The sequence below is a fragment of the Mobula birostris genome, chromosome 12, assembly GCF_030028105.1.
Source record: "Mobula birostris isolate sMobBir1 chromosome 12, sMobBir1.hap1, whole genome shotgun sequence".
NCBI classification, from domain to species: Eukaryota; Metazoa; Chordata; class Chondrichthyes; order Myliobatiformes; family Myliobatidae; genus Mobula; species Mobula birostris.
The window spans coordinates 59,725,566-59,745,932 of record NC_092381.1 but is presented as its reverse complement, the minus strand read 5'-3'; the positions used below and the strand labels follow the sequence as shown (position 1 = coordinate 59,745,932).

General features: G+C 39.2%; 1 protein-coding gene across 1 annotated transcript in view; it reads right to left on the bottom strand.

Moving 5' to 3' along the window:
- Window positions 1-20,367, bottom strand: part of LOC140205953 (solute carrier family 35 member D2-like protein) — a 52,731-nt gene that overhangs the window by 31,569 nt on the left and 795 nt on the right. The window contains exons 2-7 of the mRNA XM_072273865.1: window positions 20,121-20,154; window positions 19,921-20,007; window positions 17,114-17,181; window positions 16,957-17,028; window positions 6,092-6,160; window positions 5,112-5,214 (exon numbers count right to left, since the gene is read on the bottom strand). Of these exons, the coding sequence (XP_072129966.1) occupies window positions 5,112-5,214; window positions 6,092-6,160; window positions 16,957-17,028; window positions 17,114-17,181; window positions 19,921-20,007; window positions 20,121-20,154 (433 nt within the window). The remainder of the gene's footprint in view (window positions 1-5,111; window positions 5,215-6,091; window positions 6,161-16,956; window positions 17,029-17,113; window positions 17,182-19,920; window positions 20,008-20,120; window positions 20,155-20,367) is intronic.

Here is a 20,367-nt window from a genome sequence, read left to right as displayed (position 1 = left end):
TTCTGCGTACATTACTTTGACTAACTACATGTAAACATCTATACATGAAATACACTAATAACCTTAGAAAATATGGTGTAATGCAAAGTATTTCAAGTCTGACTACAATTGGTAAATTCAGAAACGTCAATGCAGCAAACGGAGCAGGCTGGGCATGAATTTTCTAATAGAAACCCCCCTTCTTTACTTTATACAAACCATTGGGTCAGAGTAAGCATGGCTAAAAACTGCAGACAACAGTCAATCTGGCAGAGGAGAAACACCACCATGAGACAGCTCTTAAAAGGGAAGAACACCAGTGAAAACAAGTGCAACCAGTTACTACAATGGGAATTGTGTTGTCACAGCTGTTCTTCCCCTGAAAGCTGGGGCCATTACTCAAATCAGGCTAAAATTCAAAAGACAGTCAGCAAAATCATTACCAGAGGAAGAAGTCAGCTGCTATGACTGGTTATGGCCCATATTTGTGTAATCCATAACCCAAAATAAAGACAAGCACATCTCTAAACCAATGCTCAAATTTCCCATCCAATATACTCTACCATACAGGCTTCTCAATGGAACAGATGGCCAATGATAAAAGTGATAAAAGGTGAGCAATGTTTTAAAGGCAGTTGCAACATACGTAAATGTACAGCCAAGGCGTACACTAAGTTATCATTACTGCAAGGAAGGAATAATGAGAGGCAAGGAAGAGTTCCCATAGAGTGTTAGAACATCAGAAGAAAGCAAATAGGACTGTTCAAGGAGAGAAAGACAAAGGAAGCAGAAGAAATTGTGCAAATGAAAACACAGAGGTTGCCCACAACTGAGAACTCATCCACAGCCCAATAAAGAAACTTAGTATCAATGTCTTTGTTTTCAACAATTTACCGGGATTTTTATCAAAGCTACATTTCATTATCTGCATGGACTTAACTGCAGCTCAGCACATCTTTTAAAAAGTAATTTTTAACATGACTGTGAACCTCAATGAGATTATTATTTTCTATCTAGTCAAAGTAATTATGACCATCAGGCTATTTAAAATAAACTTTCTGAAACAATTTAAGATGATCAAATCCACAATTAATTGCCAAGGTTATTGTGGGAGGGGAAACAGGCATGAGGGCAAGAGTTTTGTTTAAATTTATACTTGAAGGATGTGGCTTTTATTTATATTCAAAAGGGTGGTGGCAGGATGGTGTCTTGTTGTGGGTGGTTAAAAAAAAACTTCCAAATATACTTTGTCTGAACTACTCTCACTGCAACCTGCAGCCTGCAATTTCGCTTTAACATATTTTTTAATCATCTTAACGAACTAGCGATTTCATGATTTTCTGAAGGACTCAGACTTAACTCACAAGCATGCAGGCTCAGCACCTTTAAGTGAACACAGGAGAGGTAGGGAGGGCGGACTCCCAGCTAGATTAAAACTGTGAGGCATGAAACTTCCTCTACCTAGCATCTTGTTAGCAAATATACAGTTGCTGGAGAAGCTTAAAGACCCAAGGGCAAGATCGCTGTATCAAAGGGAAATGAGGGATAGCTGCATTCTCTACTTCAGAGACATAGTTCACTCTGGACAAGATGGATATGGTGGTGGTAAGATTTCAGGGCTTCTTGATACGCAGGATGGACTGGACTGTTCACTCAGAGAAGACAAAAGGTAAGGGTCTGTGCTTCATGATAAACTCTTCGTTGTGCTCTTGTTCCCCCGATCTGGAACATAACGATTAAGTCCCATCCGTTCTAGTTAGCAAAAAGGGTCTCCTCCGTGATCCTGACCACAGTTTACATACCACCAAAGGCAGCTGTTGATTAGGCACTCAAAGTATTGATCAACAAACAAGAAACAACCTACTCTGACACCTTTCAAAACACTGTGGAACTTCAATCAGGCTTTTTTGTACAAACCTCTGCCTAATACTCCAACATATTACCTGCAGCATCAGGAAGTCACAACACGCTCAACCATTGTGATACTACAATTAGAAATGCCTACCATTCCTCGCCCAGACCACATTTTTGGAAATCTGATCACTTGGCTCCCATCGTCCTGCCTCCATACAGGCAGAAGCTAAAAAGCAAGGCTCCAGATCAAAGGACAACAGAGGTGATCAGAGGAGGCAGAGGAGAGGCTACGGGATTGCTTCGAGTTGGTAGAGTGGGCCATGTTCAAGTACTCAGAGGATCTGAACAAATGCACCACAGTCACTGCAAACCTTACAAAAACAGTCATAGACAGGTTTGTCCCCACAAGTTCATTCAGAGTCTTCCCTAACGAGAAGCCGTGGATAAACCACATGATCTGCAACCTGCTGACAGCCAGATCAGTGGCATTCAGGACTGGCAACCATGAGGTCCAGTTACAACCTCTGGAAAGCCATCACATGTGCGAAATGGCAATTCCGGACCAAACTTGAATCATTAGTCATAGTCATACTTTATTGATCCCAGGGGTAATTTGGTTTTCGTTACAGTTGCACTATAAATAATAAATAGTAATAGAAACATAAATAGTTAAATAGTAATATGTAAATTATGCCAGTGAATTATGAAATAAGTCCAGGACCAGCCTATCGGCACAGGGTGTCTGACCCTCCAAGGGAGGAGTTGTAAAGTTTGATGGCTACAGGCAGGAATGACTTCCTATGACGCTCTGTGCTGCATCTTGGAGGAATGAGTCTCTGGCTGAATGTATTCCTGTGCCCACTCAGTACATTATGTAGTGGATGGGAGACATTGACCAAGCTGGCATGCAAGATGGCATTGTGGCAGAGTTAGAATGTAATCACCTCCTAAAAAGTGGAACCAAGTGACAGAGGAGACAAGAAGGCTCAACTCCCAGATGAGCTCAATGCCTTTTTTGCACACCTCAACCGTCAAATCACGAGGCAACTTTACAAACTCCCACAGACCCTGATAACTGTGATTTCAGTCTCTGAGACCGATGTGAGAGCATCCTAAAAGGAGGGTGAACCAATGGAAAGCATCCAGCCAGACAGGGTACCTATGCTGATCAGTGGTATCCATAGCCTCTCGCTTTGCCAGTCTGAGGTACCCACCTGCTTCAAACAGGCTTCAATTATACCTGTGCCTAAGTAGTATATGATAACCTGTCTAAATGACAATCATCCAGTAGCACCTACATCCACACTAACAAAGTGCTTTGACAGGCTAGTGATGAAACATATTAACTTCTGCCCGAGAAGAGACTTGCTGCTGCTCCAATTTGCCTACCCTCACAACAGGTTAACAGCAGACTCCATTTCATTAGTTTTTTTACTCAACCCTGGAACATCTGGACAGCAAAGATGCATACATCAGGATGCTCTTTATTGACAATAGCTTGGCATTTAATACTATCATCCCCTCAAAACTAATCAATACACTTCAAGAACTAGGCCTCAATACATCCTTGTGCAACTGGATCCTTGATTTCTTCACTTACAGACCCCAGTAATTTCAGTTTGGTAACAACTCCACCACAATTTCCATCAGTACAGGTGCACCACAAGGCTGCATGCTTAGCCCTCTACTCTACTTGCTTTATACTTATGGCTGTGGGGCTATAGTACAGCCCCAATGCCATTCTTCAGCTTGCTGATGACATCACTATTGTTGGCCAAATCAACGGTGGTAATGAATCAGCATAGAGGAGGGAGATTGAAAGTCTGACTGAGTGGTGCCACAACAACCTCACACTCAACATCAGCAACACCAAGGAGTTGATTATTGACTTCAGGAGGAGGAATCTGAATGTCCATGAGCCAGTTCTCATCAGGGAATCAGAGGTGGAAAGGAAAGAGACTTTGACTTTGTTAATCAACTACAGACACCCCATAGCTTGAACAGCCATTTCCAATTCAATTTCCAAGAATTCTCTAATGCTCTGATAAACTTATGGAAAATGCGGGACACTTGCTAACAATATTTTTAAGGCAATGTGTTGCAGTTGACACCATTGTCTCTGAACTGCAAAGAATTCCACCCTGGGAGGTACAAAGGAACAACTGCAAATAAAAAGTGCACGGTCAGATGAACGCTGACTCACTGATTAGTGAGAAATTGCTAATATATCCAGCTGTGCCACTACTCCATGCAATAGTAATGCACAAGCTTATTGGAAAAGCTGTGCAGCCAGTTCACGGAGAAAACGAGCTGTACTTTAGCAAAGCCATTTAATTTACTGCAATGCCACAGCCAGATCTCAACAATGTGTATGGCTTGAACATCTGGTACCATCTGTTCAATGCTTTTCACTAATTTACTAGCTGTTGGTGACAGGAAGGGAACAGAAGCTCCATTTTCATATTCACTTTTACCTGACCTGCTGAAACTGGCATTTGTTGTACCAACTTTACTGTGTTACATTCATTCTAGGTCGAGTTACAATAGAAGCTGATTATCACGACACTCTCCCTCTTCCCGCCCCTGCCCCCCCCCCCCCCACAGATCCCTCCTGACACGAACTTCCAGGATTTTCAGTTGATGTTTCAGACCTTCAATATTCATAGCATTTTGCTTCAACTCCTGAGAAAGTGGCTTTCTTTTACGGTGCATATCTACCAAAACTCATGGCCCAAAGTCTCACTCCCAAAAAGGCAAGCTGTTCAGGAACATTTAAATTCGGCAGTTTATATCACATGAAATCAAAACTAACACCTATGATCCTTGCATTGAAATGTTCTCCCTCCCCCTTACTTGACCCTAACTCTGATTTGCTTGGTCATATTATTTTGATATTGAAGAGGTGAATTAGAGGCATATTCTTTTTACTTTCCTGCAGAGAAATATACCTGCCACAATGTTAGTGGCACCAACTCCAGAAGAAATTGAAATGTATCCACCATGCAGCAGATCGCAGCACGGTGAGGGGCATGATTTATGCAATCACTGTGTTTATACACACACACAAAATCCTGAGATGCAAACCTAAAAGACAACCTGGTAAGTGGTGAGGGGGAGGGGTAGTCAAATCATCACAAGATCTTGAATGATTTTTAACACTTCCAATGTGAACAAGGGAGAACAAATCACCTGCAGCACCTCCCCACCTAATGGTCTAACTGTTTATTATCTAGGCTGACCCAAATGGAATATTAAATAGGAGCTGTAACTATACTTACTTTTGACTCCAATTTCTGCTTTACATAAGCTCCATTGGCAGCTGTTAATACATCATTTGTAAGAATGTATCCATATCCAAATGAATCAAATGCCATATCAGAACTGAAAGAAAATGCACAGCAGTGTTTCTCTTTTCATTTTGCACATTAAGACAAAGATATCTACAAACTATATTCCTAAAGTTTAATCATGTAAGTTCAAAAACATTGGCACATACTTCAGAATTCAAAGCTCACTTATTTCACACAATGAAATGCAAAGTACCATGGGCTAAACCTATTTTTCCCCCAATATGATTTAAGTAGCTTTTTAATATTCAATTCTCTCCACCATTTGGTTGTTATCAAGTATTCACTATTTTGCTATCCATGTAGTCATGAGAAAGAGGGAAATTGGGGCTTGATTGAAAGACATGTACACAGTCAAGTATGACTGATTTTAAATTGATGTAATAGAAATTTTGTCGTCCATTTCTCCTGATTTCTTCTGTTCACACCATTTGTGCACAATTCTGCAGTGATCCAGAATTTTGTGGGTTCAGATATTTGTATGCTTTGAATGTGATCAAGACACACATCACTGGGTCAGAAAGTTGAAAGTTGAAAGTTGTCAGAGTCACACCATGGTTGGGGTCTGCTGACTGTTGCTGCTTTTAGACAAGCTAAATATGATAGCCTTTGGCTAATTCCCAAAAAGGTAGTGCAAGAGATCAAGACTAGAATTATTGTCTATTCTTCTCATATCCGCTAATCATAGAACCTAATTTTCCGTGAAGTGTTGTGGAAAAACAGCAAACATTTAAGACTTAAAATTAGCAGGGAGTTTGAAAATATTGCAGAGAAGTCAAAACTCTTTGTAATGGACTGGAATAGTATAGTGGAACTGGACATGATTTGAAGAAAAATGGAAAAAACTGAAGGGCCAAATAGCCTGCTCCAATGGCATAACACATTACAATTTTATCAATTATAAATCTTACCTGGCAGCAATAAATGCACCAAGCAACATTGCAAATACAGTCATCTGAACAGAGCGGGAGAATTTCTTACTGCAAATAGATGAAAAAGGGTTAAGTTTAGTTTTGCAAAAAATAAGGTAATGTACAAATGCCAACTATTAAGATCACAAGGCACCATTCAACTGGGCACTGGAAAAACAGAACTAACGCAACAAAATCAAAATTAAACAATGCACAATGAAAGCTGGAACCTTGAAATAAATAAAATGCTAGAAACAGATTGGCAGCAACTGTGAAGCATTTTTAATCCACTGAACTACTCAGCAATAATAAATGATTTATGCAGCAACATTTCCACCTACCAAAAACTCTCCAATTATATAACAAAAATTAAAACAAGATTCTTTCAAATATTGTTTCATTAAACCCTAATCAAAGATACAGGATCCAAGAGCATTTTGAAAGTATCATTTCAATTAACTGGTGAAGAAATGTGGTAAGTTTTTCATGCAGTCTAAACAAGTGTTTAACGGCATTATCCAAATAAATGTATAATTTCTTATTGATTTTTCCATATTTGTAACAAGCACTTCCCCAAGCAGCCATTCCCATTCCACTGAACTAGCCAAATCCATGTTCACTTGGCTTCATTTAATATTGCAACATTTTCTCAGAAATCAGACTGGCAAAAATATATACACTGTAACCACTGAGGACAGTTTTTTTTTAAAAAAAGTGTCCATTCAACTTGGAAATCTCTTTAAAATGGCAAGCTGCTAAAGACTGGGTTAGGGAAGTAATTTAATCATCCTACTAAAGAAATCTTTAAAAAGCTAAAAGGTTGCATTAACAATAACTCAGGTGGCTTGATTATTATGGATTACATTACAGCTATGCAGAGCTTTGATTATACACCATTACACATCAATTTCAGCCTTGGAGGGTGTAGCAGGTTTACCAGAATGATTCTGGGATCCCAAGTGTTAAATTACAAAGACCATATTAGAGTGGCTAGGTCATAGAAGGGGCAATCTAATGACGATGTTTATGATAGAATTTTATAACACAGAAAGTGATAAATTATTTCCTCTGGCACCACTGATCAGAATAAGGAAGCCCTCCCTACCTTAGTAAAAGAGCTGGAGTGACAAGCCTTGATTGAAAAAGTACTATTTAATACAAATCGGGAGAAAACATTTGGAACTCATTCCTTTGAATCGCTTGGGGCTAAGTGTGCAAAAAACAACTTTACAAAAATGATTTTTCTTCCTTTGTCTAAAAACAAGGACAACCGAATAAATGCAGATGGGAAATGTTTAGGTACAAAATAGCCAGTACTTAACTGTGTGGCAGGATCCTGACTATAGAGCTGCTGCAATCTATATCTTTCTGCTAATCCAATTTTGGAAAACAAAACACTCTGAAAGCCCAATGGTTCTAATGATGTAACATGTTTACTAATCACTATTCATTGCAGCACAGAGAGTAACAGGAATTTCCACAGAAGGCAGAATTAAATGTGGCACTCAGGAAATCAGGCAAAGCTGTCAGTAATTCTCCGCCCTTCTCATGGAAAACCTTTTTCTACAGGCATGCCCACAGGAATGTTCAGAAAGCAGTGATCAATATTTATGAGCTATTTTTGCTGTAAAATCCCCAAAACACAGATCTGCTGAATAAGCCATTCAGTTTTCAACAAACATTTTAAAAACCTGTAACAGGCCCAAACATACTGCACTGTTTATAATTCCTTGAAATTTAATACCTCAAAATAAAAACATGGCCATTTCAGCATTACTATGCACTCATGTACACTCTAATCTTTCCAGTCTTTATTTCATGTTCTGTAAAACATGTTCAAAAATTGCTTTTTTTTGCTTGCAGTTTGCTCCCCAAGAAATTCTCAATTCTGTTTGAATACTCCTTGTAGTCTGTGATGTCATCTTTGTTGCTGAATGAAAAGATCTACTAGAAACCAATACCTAACTACAGCTGTGAAAAAAAGGAAAGTCCAAAAGTTTCACGGTGGGCATCTTTTTAATTCAAGGTTCATTGTTTCACCAGTGTTCTTATCAAGGTTAACAAAACAAGGTCCAATTGTTTCAGCATTAGAGTACAACACAAAGCAGATATCATTTACCCATTTCCTCGAAATATTTTATTGTTTTCTCTACAGAAGCTACATCATTGCAAGACTCAGGCATCAGGACACAGTGGCCAAAACTATCAAACCAGGACATCCAAGCCTACAGTGCATTTGCAAACTTAAGTGGAAGTGTATTAATATATTATGAAATTATATCAGCAAGAAATCCACAGCATCTGAGCAAAAAAAAGCAGCCTATAGCCATCTAAAACTTCCAAAGCTTCAAGTAGTCCACAGATAATGGAAAATAATACTTAAAACTAACATGACTACTTGGATCAAGCTAGTTCATCACCACAGAATTTTTTGCAGGCTGTTTCACTGCACGCAAGGCCCAAAAAAGTGCGGCGTCACCAAATGCAGTCATGACCAGACATTTGATAACTTCACTGCAATTAAATCATCATGTGGCGGATATAACAAGACTCAATAGTTTGAAAACCAGGAAGAGAACAGCGACCCAGAAATCACCACTTAATCAGCCTGCTGAGCCTCTAAAGACCTGGAAAGTTGAAACCTACTGCCTTCAATACCACCACCTTAACACCCTGATTGTTCAGAAGAATTCTAATCACCATCAAAACATATTCTCCAAGCTTAAACGAAAAAATACTGCAAAACATCAATCTCCATAGATGCGGAAAATAATTTAGAAAGGTGATCAAAACAAGAGCAAAACAATTAGTTTTGATGGACGCCAGTTTGGGATTTGGGGGGAGCCAGCAAAGGTTCAGAATTAGCTCTGATAGGAAGCAGAGGGAGATGTCTGAAGGTTAATTATCCAACTGGAGTTCAATGATTAATAGGGTGCTCTAGGGGGTCATATTAGGACCTCATTTCTTAAGTAAATGATTTGGCTATGAATCTATATGCACAATTTGCAAGTTTGCTGATAATACTAAATTAGGGGGTATTGTTGACAATGAAGCAGGTTACAATGAATTAAAAAATCTTGGATCGGTTAGGGATAGAGGCTGAGGAACAGCAAATGGATTTTTAACTTGGATAAGGGTGAGGTGATGCATTTTGGAGATTCAAACTAGAGTAGGACTTGCATAGTGAATGGCAAGACAATGACAGATGCTGTGGAACGGAGGGACCTGGGAGAATAAGTGTACAGTTCACTGAAAGCGGCCATTCAAATGATCAGGAAAACATTTATAGCACACTGGCTTTCACCAGACAGAGCATCCCATCATTTAGGAGTACGAACATTATGTTGCACTTAAACAAGTCTTTGGTGAGGTTGCACTTGGAGTACTGAGTAGACCTGTTATAAGACAGACATTGTCAAGCTGGAAAGGATCCTGAAAAGATTTATGAAGATGCTGCCTGAACTAGCAGCCTGAGTTGATAGGAAAAGGCTGTCCATGCTGGGTCTTTATTTCCTGGAGCACAGGAGAATGAGGAGTGACCTGACAGAAGTTTATAAAGTAATGAGGGATATCAGCAAGGTGGACATTCAGTCTTTTACACAAAATTAGAGGACACAGATAAAAGATCATTCATTCGTTATGTGCTGTGATGCATGATGCAAGCCATCATGGCACTGCCACGACCATGATCGTTTCTTGGTAATTTTTCAGTGGTTTGCCATTGCCTTCTTCTGGGCAGTGTCTTTGCAAGACAGGTGACCCCAGCCATCCTCAATACTCATCAGTGTATTGATGCATAACCAAAGGTCGCATAAACAGGACTAGTGATACTCACCAGCTGCTCATACCACCATCCACCACCTGCTCCCATGGCTTCAGGCAACCCTGATCGGTGAGCTAAGCAAGCACTATACCTTGCCCACAGGTGACCTACAGGCTAGTGGAATGAAGGAAAACCTTACACCTCCCTTGGTAGAGATACCTCCACTCCACCACCCATAGATACAAGATAAGAAGAGATTTAAAAGAGACTTGAGCGGTATCTGAGGAAGTGAGCAAGGCAAGCACAATTACAATATAAAAGGTATTTGGATAGCTACATGGAGATGAGGGGCATGCAGGCTTATGGGCCAAACACAGGCAAATGGAACTAGGAGGGAGGACACAGGTGGTCCTGAGGGTCCTTTTCTGTGCTGGATTACTCTAGGACTTTATCCACTGGAGAGATCACAATTTTGCCAAGTTCTTTCTCATTAATAAGCATGACTCCAGGGTTTACTGTTCAACTAATTCTGCTGTAAAACCAGGACAAAGAACAGGAACTTGGTCAGTTTTCTAGTCTTAATAGCACAAATATCCTCAAAACCTTACAACGGGCAACTCAAAATGTACAGAGGCACCCAAATATTATGGGAAAAATGGACATAGCAACAGCTAAACTTCAGTGTGTTGACAAAAGCAAAATTAAGATCAGCACAAATTCCAGAGCACAATTTTCCAAGCATATTAATATCACCATCAGGTCACAAGTCAGCATTAACATCAATCACCAGTTTATAAACCACAGTGGCTCAACTGCAAGGCAAATTTGGGGAGAAGTGAAACTTAAGGTTAGAGTTATGAGTTGTGAGCATGTTATGTTGGTGCTGGAAGTGTAGCAACACTTATGGAATGGCCAACATGGCCCTCACAGATTTTCACTGTATGCTTTTATGTACATGCAACAAATAAAGCTAAACTTTCTTTTACAAAGTCTCAGTCACATTTAAAAAGCCTTTATTATTCCAGCACATGACTATCTGAGCAACACACATCAAAGTTGCTGGTGAACGCAGCAGGCCAAGCAGCATCTCTAGGAAGAGGTACAGTTGACGCTTCAGGCCGAGACCCTTCGTCAGGACTAACTGAAGGAAGAGTTAGTAAAAGATTTGAAATCTCGGCCTGAAACGTCGACTGTACCTCTTCCTAGAGATGCTGCCTGGCCTGCTGCGTTCACCAGCAACTTCGATGTGTGTTGCTTGAAGTTCCAGCATCTGCAGAATTCCTGTTGTTTACATGACCATCTAACCTGGTCATACAACACTAATCAAACTTTGAGCATGTGAGACTTTGAATAGAGCTATAAAAAAAATTGCAGAATGCCTCACACTGTATAATCCACTACATACTTGTATTTATAGAAAAAGATTTCTGAACTCTGAAGATAACAAATCCGTCATTAATGTTTTCATAAAACAGCCAGCATAATCAAAGACACCATCCACACCAGACACCCTCTCTTCCAACAAACAGCAGATACAAAAGCCTGAAAGCACAGAGCACCAGGCTAAAGAATAGCTTCTATGCCATTATAAACTGATTAAATAATTCCTTTATATGATAAATTGGAGTCTCAACCTCACAATCTAACTCATTATGATCTTGTACCTAATTGTTTAGCTGCAATGCACTCTCTCTGAAGCTGCTACCCTATTCTGCATAGTTATCGTTATACCTTGTTTTGCCTCAATACACTATGTAACGACCTGATCTGTGTCAACAATATGCATGTGACAATTATAAACCAATTCCAATTATTGCTGCAAGAGGAAAGGATGCAACATATTGCACGTACATTGTTTGCAGATTGACAGCAAAATGGCAATACTTAGTGATATTCAAAAAATTATCCAAGTAGTCAACAATCAATCACAAATTGCATCTATACACCAAGATGAAAACCAAGTTGTATTTTTGGTGTTACAGAAGCATCCCAAGGAGTTTCACTGGAATATTTTGAATAAAATTAATATCAGAATGTTATTTTTGAAATAAAGAGGGCATGAATAAGGACTAACAGAGACTCCTTCGCTTGCAGCTCTGGAAACAGCTCTACTTCTAACTTTAATATCTCTACTTTTCCTTTTCAGGGTTCTTTTAAAGACCCTAACCTGGAGTTACACACTGACTTTGGTTCTTTGCGGGAATGGGACTGTTTTCGGGGTCTCACGACTGGCCATTATTCCATATACCAAGGACCTAGCCTACAGGAATACCTAGACGATGTTGCCTTTAGGGTTTCTTGATTTTGTGGCTCTGGAGGCTGCTGGATTCAAGGTCAGTGCCTCTGCAGGAAATCGGTGTGTCATGGGAGAAGGAAGATCTTTGGCTGTGTGCTTGGAGACCCGAGTTCTTTGGGCACAGAGTTCGGAAAAAGCGATGCAACTGACTTTTAACATTGTAAATCAGTGAGTTGTTTATTATGTCTCTCCTCTCGCTGTGAAACAGAGACACCTCTTTTTCCCTTATTAGGGAGAGAAAGAGCCTGTGGTGTGTCGAATTACCGGGTGAATGAGTAGTCTGGGATAGTGCAAATCTGTGTTTTTATTGCAAGCTTGAGTGCTCGGTGGGGGGCACTGATGCTTTTTTTTTGCTGGTAGGGGAGGGGGGATCGTTGCTTTGCTGATGCCTATTGTGGGTGGAGGAGCTGGGGCTTTGGGGTTCTAACATTTAACTGTCATTCATTCTTTGGGATACTCGTCTATTTTCGTGGATGGTTGTGAAGAAAAAGAATTTCAGGCTGTATATTGTATACACTTCCCTGACATTAAATATACCTCTGAAACCTCTGAAGTTCAGAGACAATTCTAGACCACTCAGCCCTGGTATGTGAAAACAGTTACTGATGTTACAGCAAGTACATTTGATGTGGCCAGAACTGAAGTAGTTCAATGTCAACGAGATAGGGAATGGGAAAACAAGGATTTTAAAATAGGGATCCAACTTTTGAAAGCCAAGGTATTGCTTCAACAGAAATTGATGTACATCCGATAGAAAAGGCAAACTGATTTGGAGCAGGTTGGGACATGGGCCGGTCAAGTTTTAGTGTATAGAATGTGGGATGTGAGCAAAAAGCAGTTGTAACAGTAAGATCTAAAAAGTAAAAATTTCATAGAAGGTTTTAGAAGACAAGCCAGCCCAAAGTTAGAGTCACAAAATGAAGTATTTTAAAATTGTGCTATTCAGCTATAGAGAAACCATATTTAACCTTGAACGCAATCTCACTCCTGAATATTTACTCAATACATCAGGTAACAAGATCTATAAACAAGCAAAATTGAATATTATGCATGCATTCAATTTGAAATGTTAGAGTACCAATACATTTAAAAAATATTAACAATATGAATAAAGTCTTAAGTTTCCAGCCAGCTACAGGTATAGCCTTTAAACCAATGTTTTGATGACAAACTCTGCCATCTTCATCAGCGATGATGACTAGGTATGTCTAGTCTGGTGGTATAGTCCACCTCTCCTGTTGAATGAGGACTAACCAGACAGGTTTCCGCTGTCCCGCTTGTTTACAATCAATTCCAGTTCTTAGTACAAGACCATTGACTTTATTAAAATTCTTTTCCTGTAGTTTTATTTCAATAGCTTCCTTCACCAAGCCGTCCCAAAAACCCATTGGCCTGGCACAGCAGTTTTGTGCCGAACTCAATCCTACAGCAATTACGAATGCAAAACTACTGTGCCGCGCCAATGGGTTTTGGGACCACTCGGTGAAGGAAGCCATTGAAATTAAACTGGAGGACAAAACTGTTAACAAAGATCAAGTTCTCATGCCAAGAACCGGAATTTGATTGTACACAAGGTGTGACAGTGGAAACCTGATTGGATGAGGACTAACCAATCAGGAGGGAAAGATTATGGGGTATATATACCATCAGACTAGACATGCCCAGACATTATCCCTGATGAAGATGACAGAGTTTGCTATCAAAACGTCAGTTGAAATTGATACTTTTCACCAGCTTCCAGCCGGGTACGAATTTATTTGTTGTATACGGCAGGAGAGTACAAGATCCTTTTTCATATTGCCAACATTTAAGTCTCTACTCATGTTTAAAAATTAGTTCTAAGATTGACCAACAATGTTTTTGGTGAGAAACAGAATATTGCATTATTACATAAAACTTAGAACAGCACTAATGTCCTCTTCCTGTGTATCATCTATATCCCTCCATTCCATTCTCTTCAATTTCACCTGTCTATCTAAAAGCCTCACTTCAAACTGCCTGATTCCATATCTATCCCAGTAATCCATTCCAGGCAGCTACCACTCCGCACAAATATAAAATTTACCCCCTCGCATCACCTTCAAACTTCCCACCAACTAACCTTAAAATCACGTCCTCTGGAGTTTGACATCACTACCCTGGGAAGTTATCCTGGGTCTGCCAGCCCTCGTCTATGTGCAATGGTGGCTTGCTCTGGGGTTGAAGTACTATGTGCATGAGTAATAGGAAGAAGCTTGTTTTTGCTGTTGCTGTTTGTTGTTTGTTGTGTTGTGTTCTGCCGATCATTGTGGGCATGCTATGTCAGGGCTGGAAGGTGTGGAGACACTTGCAGGTGGCCCCCAGCATAATGTGTGGGGGTGTTAGTTTTTAAACAGAAATGCTGCATTTCACTGTATGTTGCGATGTACATATGACAAATTGTCTTGAATTTGGCTGCACTACCCATGACTCAAGTTTTAAAACCTTTGTCAGGCCTCCCCCTCAGCCTATAACACTACGAAGAGCAACTCAAATTTGCCCAACTTTTCCTTAAAACTCATACCCTCTAATCCAGGCAGCATTCCGGTAATCCTCTTCTGTACCCTCACCACATCCTTCCTGTAATGGGGTGACCAGAACCAAAGGCAGAACTCCAAGTGCAGTCTGAATGAAATTTTATATAGCAGCAGAACTTCCTTATTCTTATATTTAACACCCCTATAAATAAAGACAAGCCTGCCACACACCAAATTTTATCACTTAAACCACTTTCATAGCCACTTCCAGTGAATACCTGGACCCTAAGATCCTTCTGTAGCTCAATGCTACTAAGGAAGTGTGTACTGTCTCCTTACATTTGACCTTCCAAATGAAACCACCTTACACTTGCCCAAATTAACTATCTGCCTCTTCTCTGTACACTTCTGTAGCTGAAAAATATCCCACTGTATTCATTGGTAGTAGTTTACAATACCCTCAACTCACACAGATCCAACCTCTAACCCTTGCAGAATATTTCTGGACATGGCCCTCTGGTGAGAACAGGCTTCCACCTTTCACTACCTTCCATGGGGAAACCGGTTCTGAATCTGAACTTGTAATTCACCCAAGACCCCATCCATCTTTTTTCCTACCATGAGGGTCCATGGACTTTAGTAAGGAATTTGATAAAGTCCTCGTCAAGCCCCCTTGTCACATCATTACAAAAATATTGCAAAAACCCTAACATATATGAGCAATATGTGAAAGTTTTCTCAATACATTTATAGTAGCATGCAAAAGTTTGGGCACCCCTGGTCAAAATTTGTGTTACTGTGAATAGCTGAGCAAGTAAAAGATGAACTGATTTCCAAAAGGCATAAAGTTACAGATGACACATTTCTTTAATATTTTAAGCAAGAAAACTCTTTTTATTTCCATCTTTTACAGTTTCAAAATAACAGAAAAGGACCCGAAGCAAAAGTTTGGGCACCATGCATGTCAGTACTTAGTAACACCCCCTTTGGCAAGTATCACAGCATGTAAATGCTTTTTATTGCCAGCTAGGCGTCTTTCAGTTCTTGTTTCTGGGATTTTTGCCCATTCTTCCTTGCAAAAGGCTTCTAGTTCTGTGAGATTCTTGGGCCGTCTTGCATGCACTGCTCTTTTGAGGTCTATCCACAGATTCTTGATGATGTTTAGGTCAGGGGACTGTGAGGGCCATGGCAAAACCTTCAGCTTGTGCCTCTTGAGGTAGTCCATCGTGGATTTTGAGGTGTGTTTAGGTTCATTATCCTGTTGTAGAAGCCATCCTCTTTTCATCTTCAACTATTTTTTTTTATATATACAGACAGTGTGATGTCTGCTTCCAGAATTTGCTGGTATTTAATTGAATTCATTCTTCCCTCTACCAGTAAATGTTCCCCGTGCCATTGGCTGCAACACAAGCCCAAAGCATGATCGATCCACCCCCGTGCTTAACAGTTGGAGAGGGGTTCGTTTCATGAAATTCTGCACCCTTTTTTCTTCAAACATACCTTTGCTCACTGCGGCCAAAAAGTTCTATTTTAACTTCATTAGTCCACAGGACTTGTTTCCAAAATGCATCAGGCTTGTTTAGATGTTCCTTTGAACCTTTTGAATAGAACACCCATGGAAGAATGGGTGAAAATTCCCCAAACAAGAACTGAAAGACTCTTAGCTGGCTATAAAAAGCATTGACATGCTGTGATACCTGCCAAAGGGGATGTTACTAAGTACTGCCATGCAGGGTGCCCAAACTTTTGCTTCGGGCCCTTTTCCCTTTTTGTTATTGTGAAACTGTAAAAGATGGAAATAAAAAAGTTTTCTTGATTAAAATATTAAAGAATGGTGTCATCTTTAACTTCATGCCTTTTGGAAATCAGTTCATCTTTTACTCGCTTATCTATTCACAGTAACAGAAATTCTGACCAGGGATGCCCAAACTTTTGCATGCCACTGTATTTTTAACTGAGAAACTAAATAAGTTAATTATCACTCAGCTCATGATATCATACACCCACCTTGCCAGCACAGTTCTTTTAATTTTTTTTTACAACAGAAAATCAGGTAGAAGATTGTGGTAGAAGGACTGAAGGACTGTGGTTAAACCAACTGTATGCCCTCATCAATTGGCCAATCTTACCTACAAAGCAAGACTATTTTTAACACAGAACTGAATAAACTCAAATATTGAGAAATAAAACCGTTCAAGGATGTAATATTGCATAGCTAATTTGCTGATTATGTATTTATTTTATAGAAGTTGAAAGTATGAAACATGTGGTTTGAACATTATTAAATAAATTAAATTTTGATGTTACTTACTTGAGCAGTAAACCTTCGGCTATCATTGTAAACAGAATAGAAAACCTCCTTAGGACTGTAAACATCGGGAGACTGGGAAAATGAAATTAAATTTAGAAAAAGCTACATTTTTAAAATAAAGCAACTTTTTTTTTCAAAAGAATGGATTCAAACATACTTCAGTTTCTTAGTACCAAGAAGTCCTGTCAGTTGGTTCCCCAAATACAAGAGAGGTAGTGGAAATATCTATGAGAAAGTAGTTTTAAATTTATCATTAAATAAATGCATTGTATTAATAATTTAAAAAGATGCAAAAGAAATTACAATATAAGGTATCGTCCACTTTAACATAGGTTATGCATATAATTTTCTCACCACTTCAGAAAACTTAAGATACTGATGATTTGCCTGCTAAACTGTTACATTCCCATTCATTCACATATATGTCCCTAATAGCAACAATGTTTTTCTTCTATTCTTTTCCCCCTTTGTTAGATTTGAACATAATTTGCAGCTTTGTACAGCAACTCAGGACACTTGACAAATGTCAAATGATAGTGGATGTGTAGTTATTGTGGTCTCACTGTAATTTGCCAAGCTTCAAAAGTTTAACACTTCTGCACAAACGCAGAACTTGCTAACAAAACAACTCCATTAATTTTCTTGCTGCTCTTTGACACTGGAATCTGGGTGGAGATGAACGGCCTAGCACAAACTTGTTAAATTCCACAGTATGTCCGACTGCAGGTTCTCTCAAGGTATTTAGAATCATGAACTCACTCAACTGAACGGAGATTATAGCCACAAGGAAGAAAAGTGTTTACATGCTACAGTTGTTAAAGAATTTCTGGATATTGAAGTTTTAAATTATTTTATTTTGATTTATTTTTGAACAGTTAAGTATCAGACACACGGAGAAGCATTTGAAAACTTGTTATTTTTTGGCATATGGCAAAATCACAACTGTGAAATATGGTTCTGGCTCATCCAGATGACCAGACCACAAAGCACATTGCCCTGACGTCACACAGGTCACTGACAGCCTTATGCCCAACTATCCAGCTAACCAGGCCTTTTCAATAGGAAATCAAATAGAGGGAGAGAGGTGCTTTCAGCAAGTTTCAGGAAACATTTGTCTAAACAGTAAGCCAGCAATCTAACACCAACAAGATCAAGTTCTTATTTCAGGATCTGGGAGTAACAATAATTTCAAAGTTATAAATTCCTTTTTCTTTCCAATAAAAGTTGATAAGAAATTCATGCTGTCCAGATACATGCAGGTACAGGAATGAATGCTGATTACAAGTTCTTCAATAATACAATCCTTACTTGGCTAGGCCCACCAAAATGATTACGGAGACAATTCATTTATTTATCACATGTTCACTCACTGAAAAATAATGAAACAATCAACACAACCCAAGATGTGGTGAGAACAGCCCACAAGTGTTGCCATCCATTCCAGAGCCAATAGCGTGCTCACCACATTAGCAGAATGCACGAGTGACAACAGAATAATTAGGGATGGAAAACAAAGAATGGATTTGAAAGCAATCATCACACTTGGTGAATAGGTTCCAGGTGCAGAAAAAAAGGATTATATTGATATTTGTTCTTTGCAGAGATCAGAAAGCTAAAATGATCCCTTTCACTATTTCTATCATATGGACTTCGGGTCATTTGTTACCTCACTGTCCCCATGCCCTAAGACCACAAATCTAAGATATTTTCAATTTAGTGGCTTAATAGTAAACTGGAACCTCATTTTTACTTAGAATGTGTTCATGAGAACACTAGTGTAACCAGTCTAGGCACAGTCACTATTGCAAACATTACTGACAGTACCGCCAATCTGCCCTTCCTACTGCTGTACTGGGAAACTAGGAGAGAGCTTAGCCCTCCAGTAGCGTGCCTACAGCAATGAAACAGCTCAAGCAAGTACATCAATCCATGGCTCAGTGAGAAGTGAGTCACCAAGGCAATGTGCAATGACTGCCCGAGAAGGACTTGTGTTGCTGGGTTGAGTTTGTTATCACAAATCTCCAAGTGGTGATATCATCATCCATTACTTTCAACAATAGGCAATGACAGAGCACAGCATCTAGACACTGTCAACACATAGTGCCCAAAGGCCTGAGCACACTCTCTTAATCCCAGATCTCAGTACTGCTGTGAGAGCACTGCTCAGCCCAGTCGGCCCAGCACCAGTGGTTCACTTCACACTGAGCTACGCAGTAATGCCATCTGTTTCAACTATCTAGATATCAAGCACTTAGTGCAGTAGCATGTGGCTCATGCAGTTTTTTTTTTAAAAAAGGAAATACCCATTATTGTTCAAACTCTAGAACTAAGAGCACAATAGCAAAACAGCAAATTACACCAAGTGAACATCGGCACATTTTGATAAACTCAATCAGATCTATGGAGCCATTCTATTGCACATTTAAATTAAAAGGTAAGATTTCTAAAAATTGCTGATAATCACATTTTACAAAATTGTGATGGTTAAATTTATCAACTGGTATAATTAGACACTCCGTATTTGATCCAATGATGAATGCAATGTGGTCACAAAATCCCTTTCAACCAGCTCAACTGTACTGCATTTATTAACAGGTTGCTTAGATATACTTTTGCTAAAAATTCAACAGCAGGAGTCTTTATTCCAATTCCTAAATAAAAGCTCTGCCAAACAATTAAGATTTGTTACAAAAAATAAGGAAATTACAAAGTACTGTTGATCAGCTTTGTTGCAAACTGAGTCGTTTACAAAGCTTATAATTCATATTAAAGCATCCTCTAATAATCTATATGTGGAAAACCTTCCAACTTGTCATAATGCTGAACAATGATGAGTGTAGTAATTTGTTTGATAAGCCTATTCTGCAATATTTTTCATACAAAATATGAACTATTCAAAAGTGATAACCAAACTATATTAATTACATTACTACATAATGGAAATCAAAAAATATTCAGACTTGCCTTTCGAGGCATACTATAATCGAAGTCAGGAAACTTTACCACTTTGCATGCCTTACCCACCCACAGTAGGGTCACTGTTGCCAACATCTGCAAATGAAAGAAAGTTTTCAGAAAGTAGGCCACATGCGGCTGTTCACGCATTTATGCAAACTGAAGGCTTACAATAAAGCATTGAGAAGAGAAAGTGGAAAGCAACATACCTGACCAAGACCCACAAATATTATTGAAGGGAATCTATAGATGAAATTAAAAAGATGAGAATGGTTAAACTTCAGTCTCCGATACGTTTGCAAGGATAACAAGTCAAAAGTGGAAAGAGAGAGAAAAAAAAGTGCGTTAACCCTCTTATTTCCTCTTTCCCGAAATTAACAAAGCGACTTAGATTGGCCTTTTACATTTTCTGCTTGTCAAATTAACAAGCAGAGATGTAAAAACCAATCCAATCAT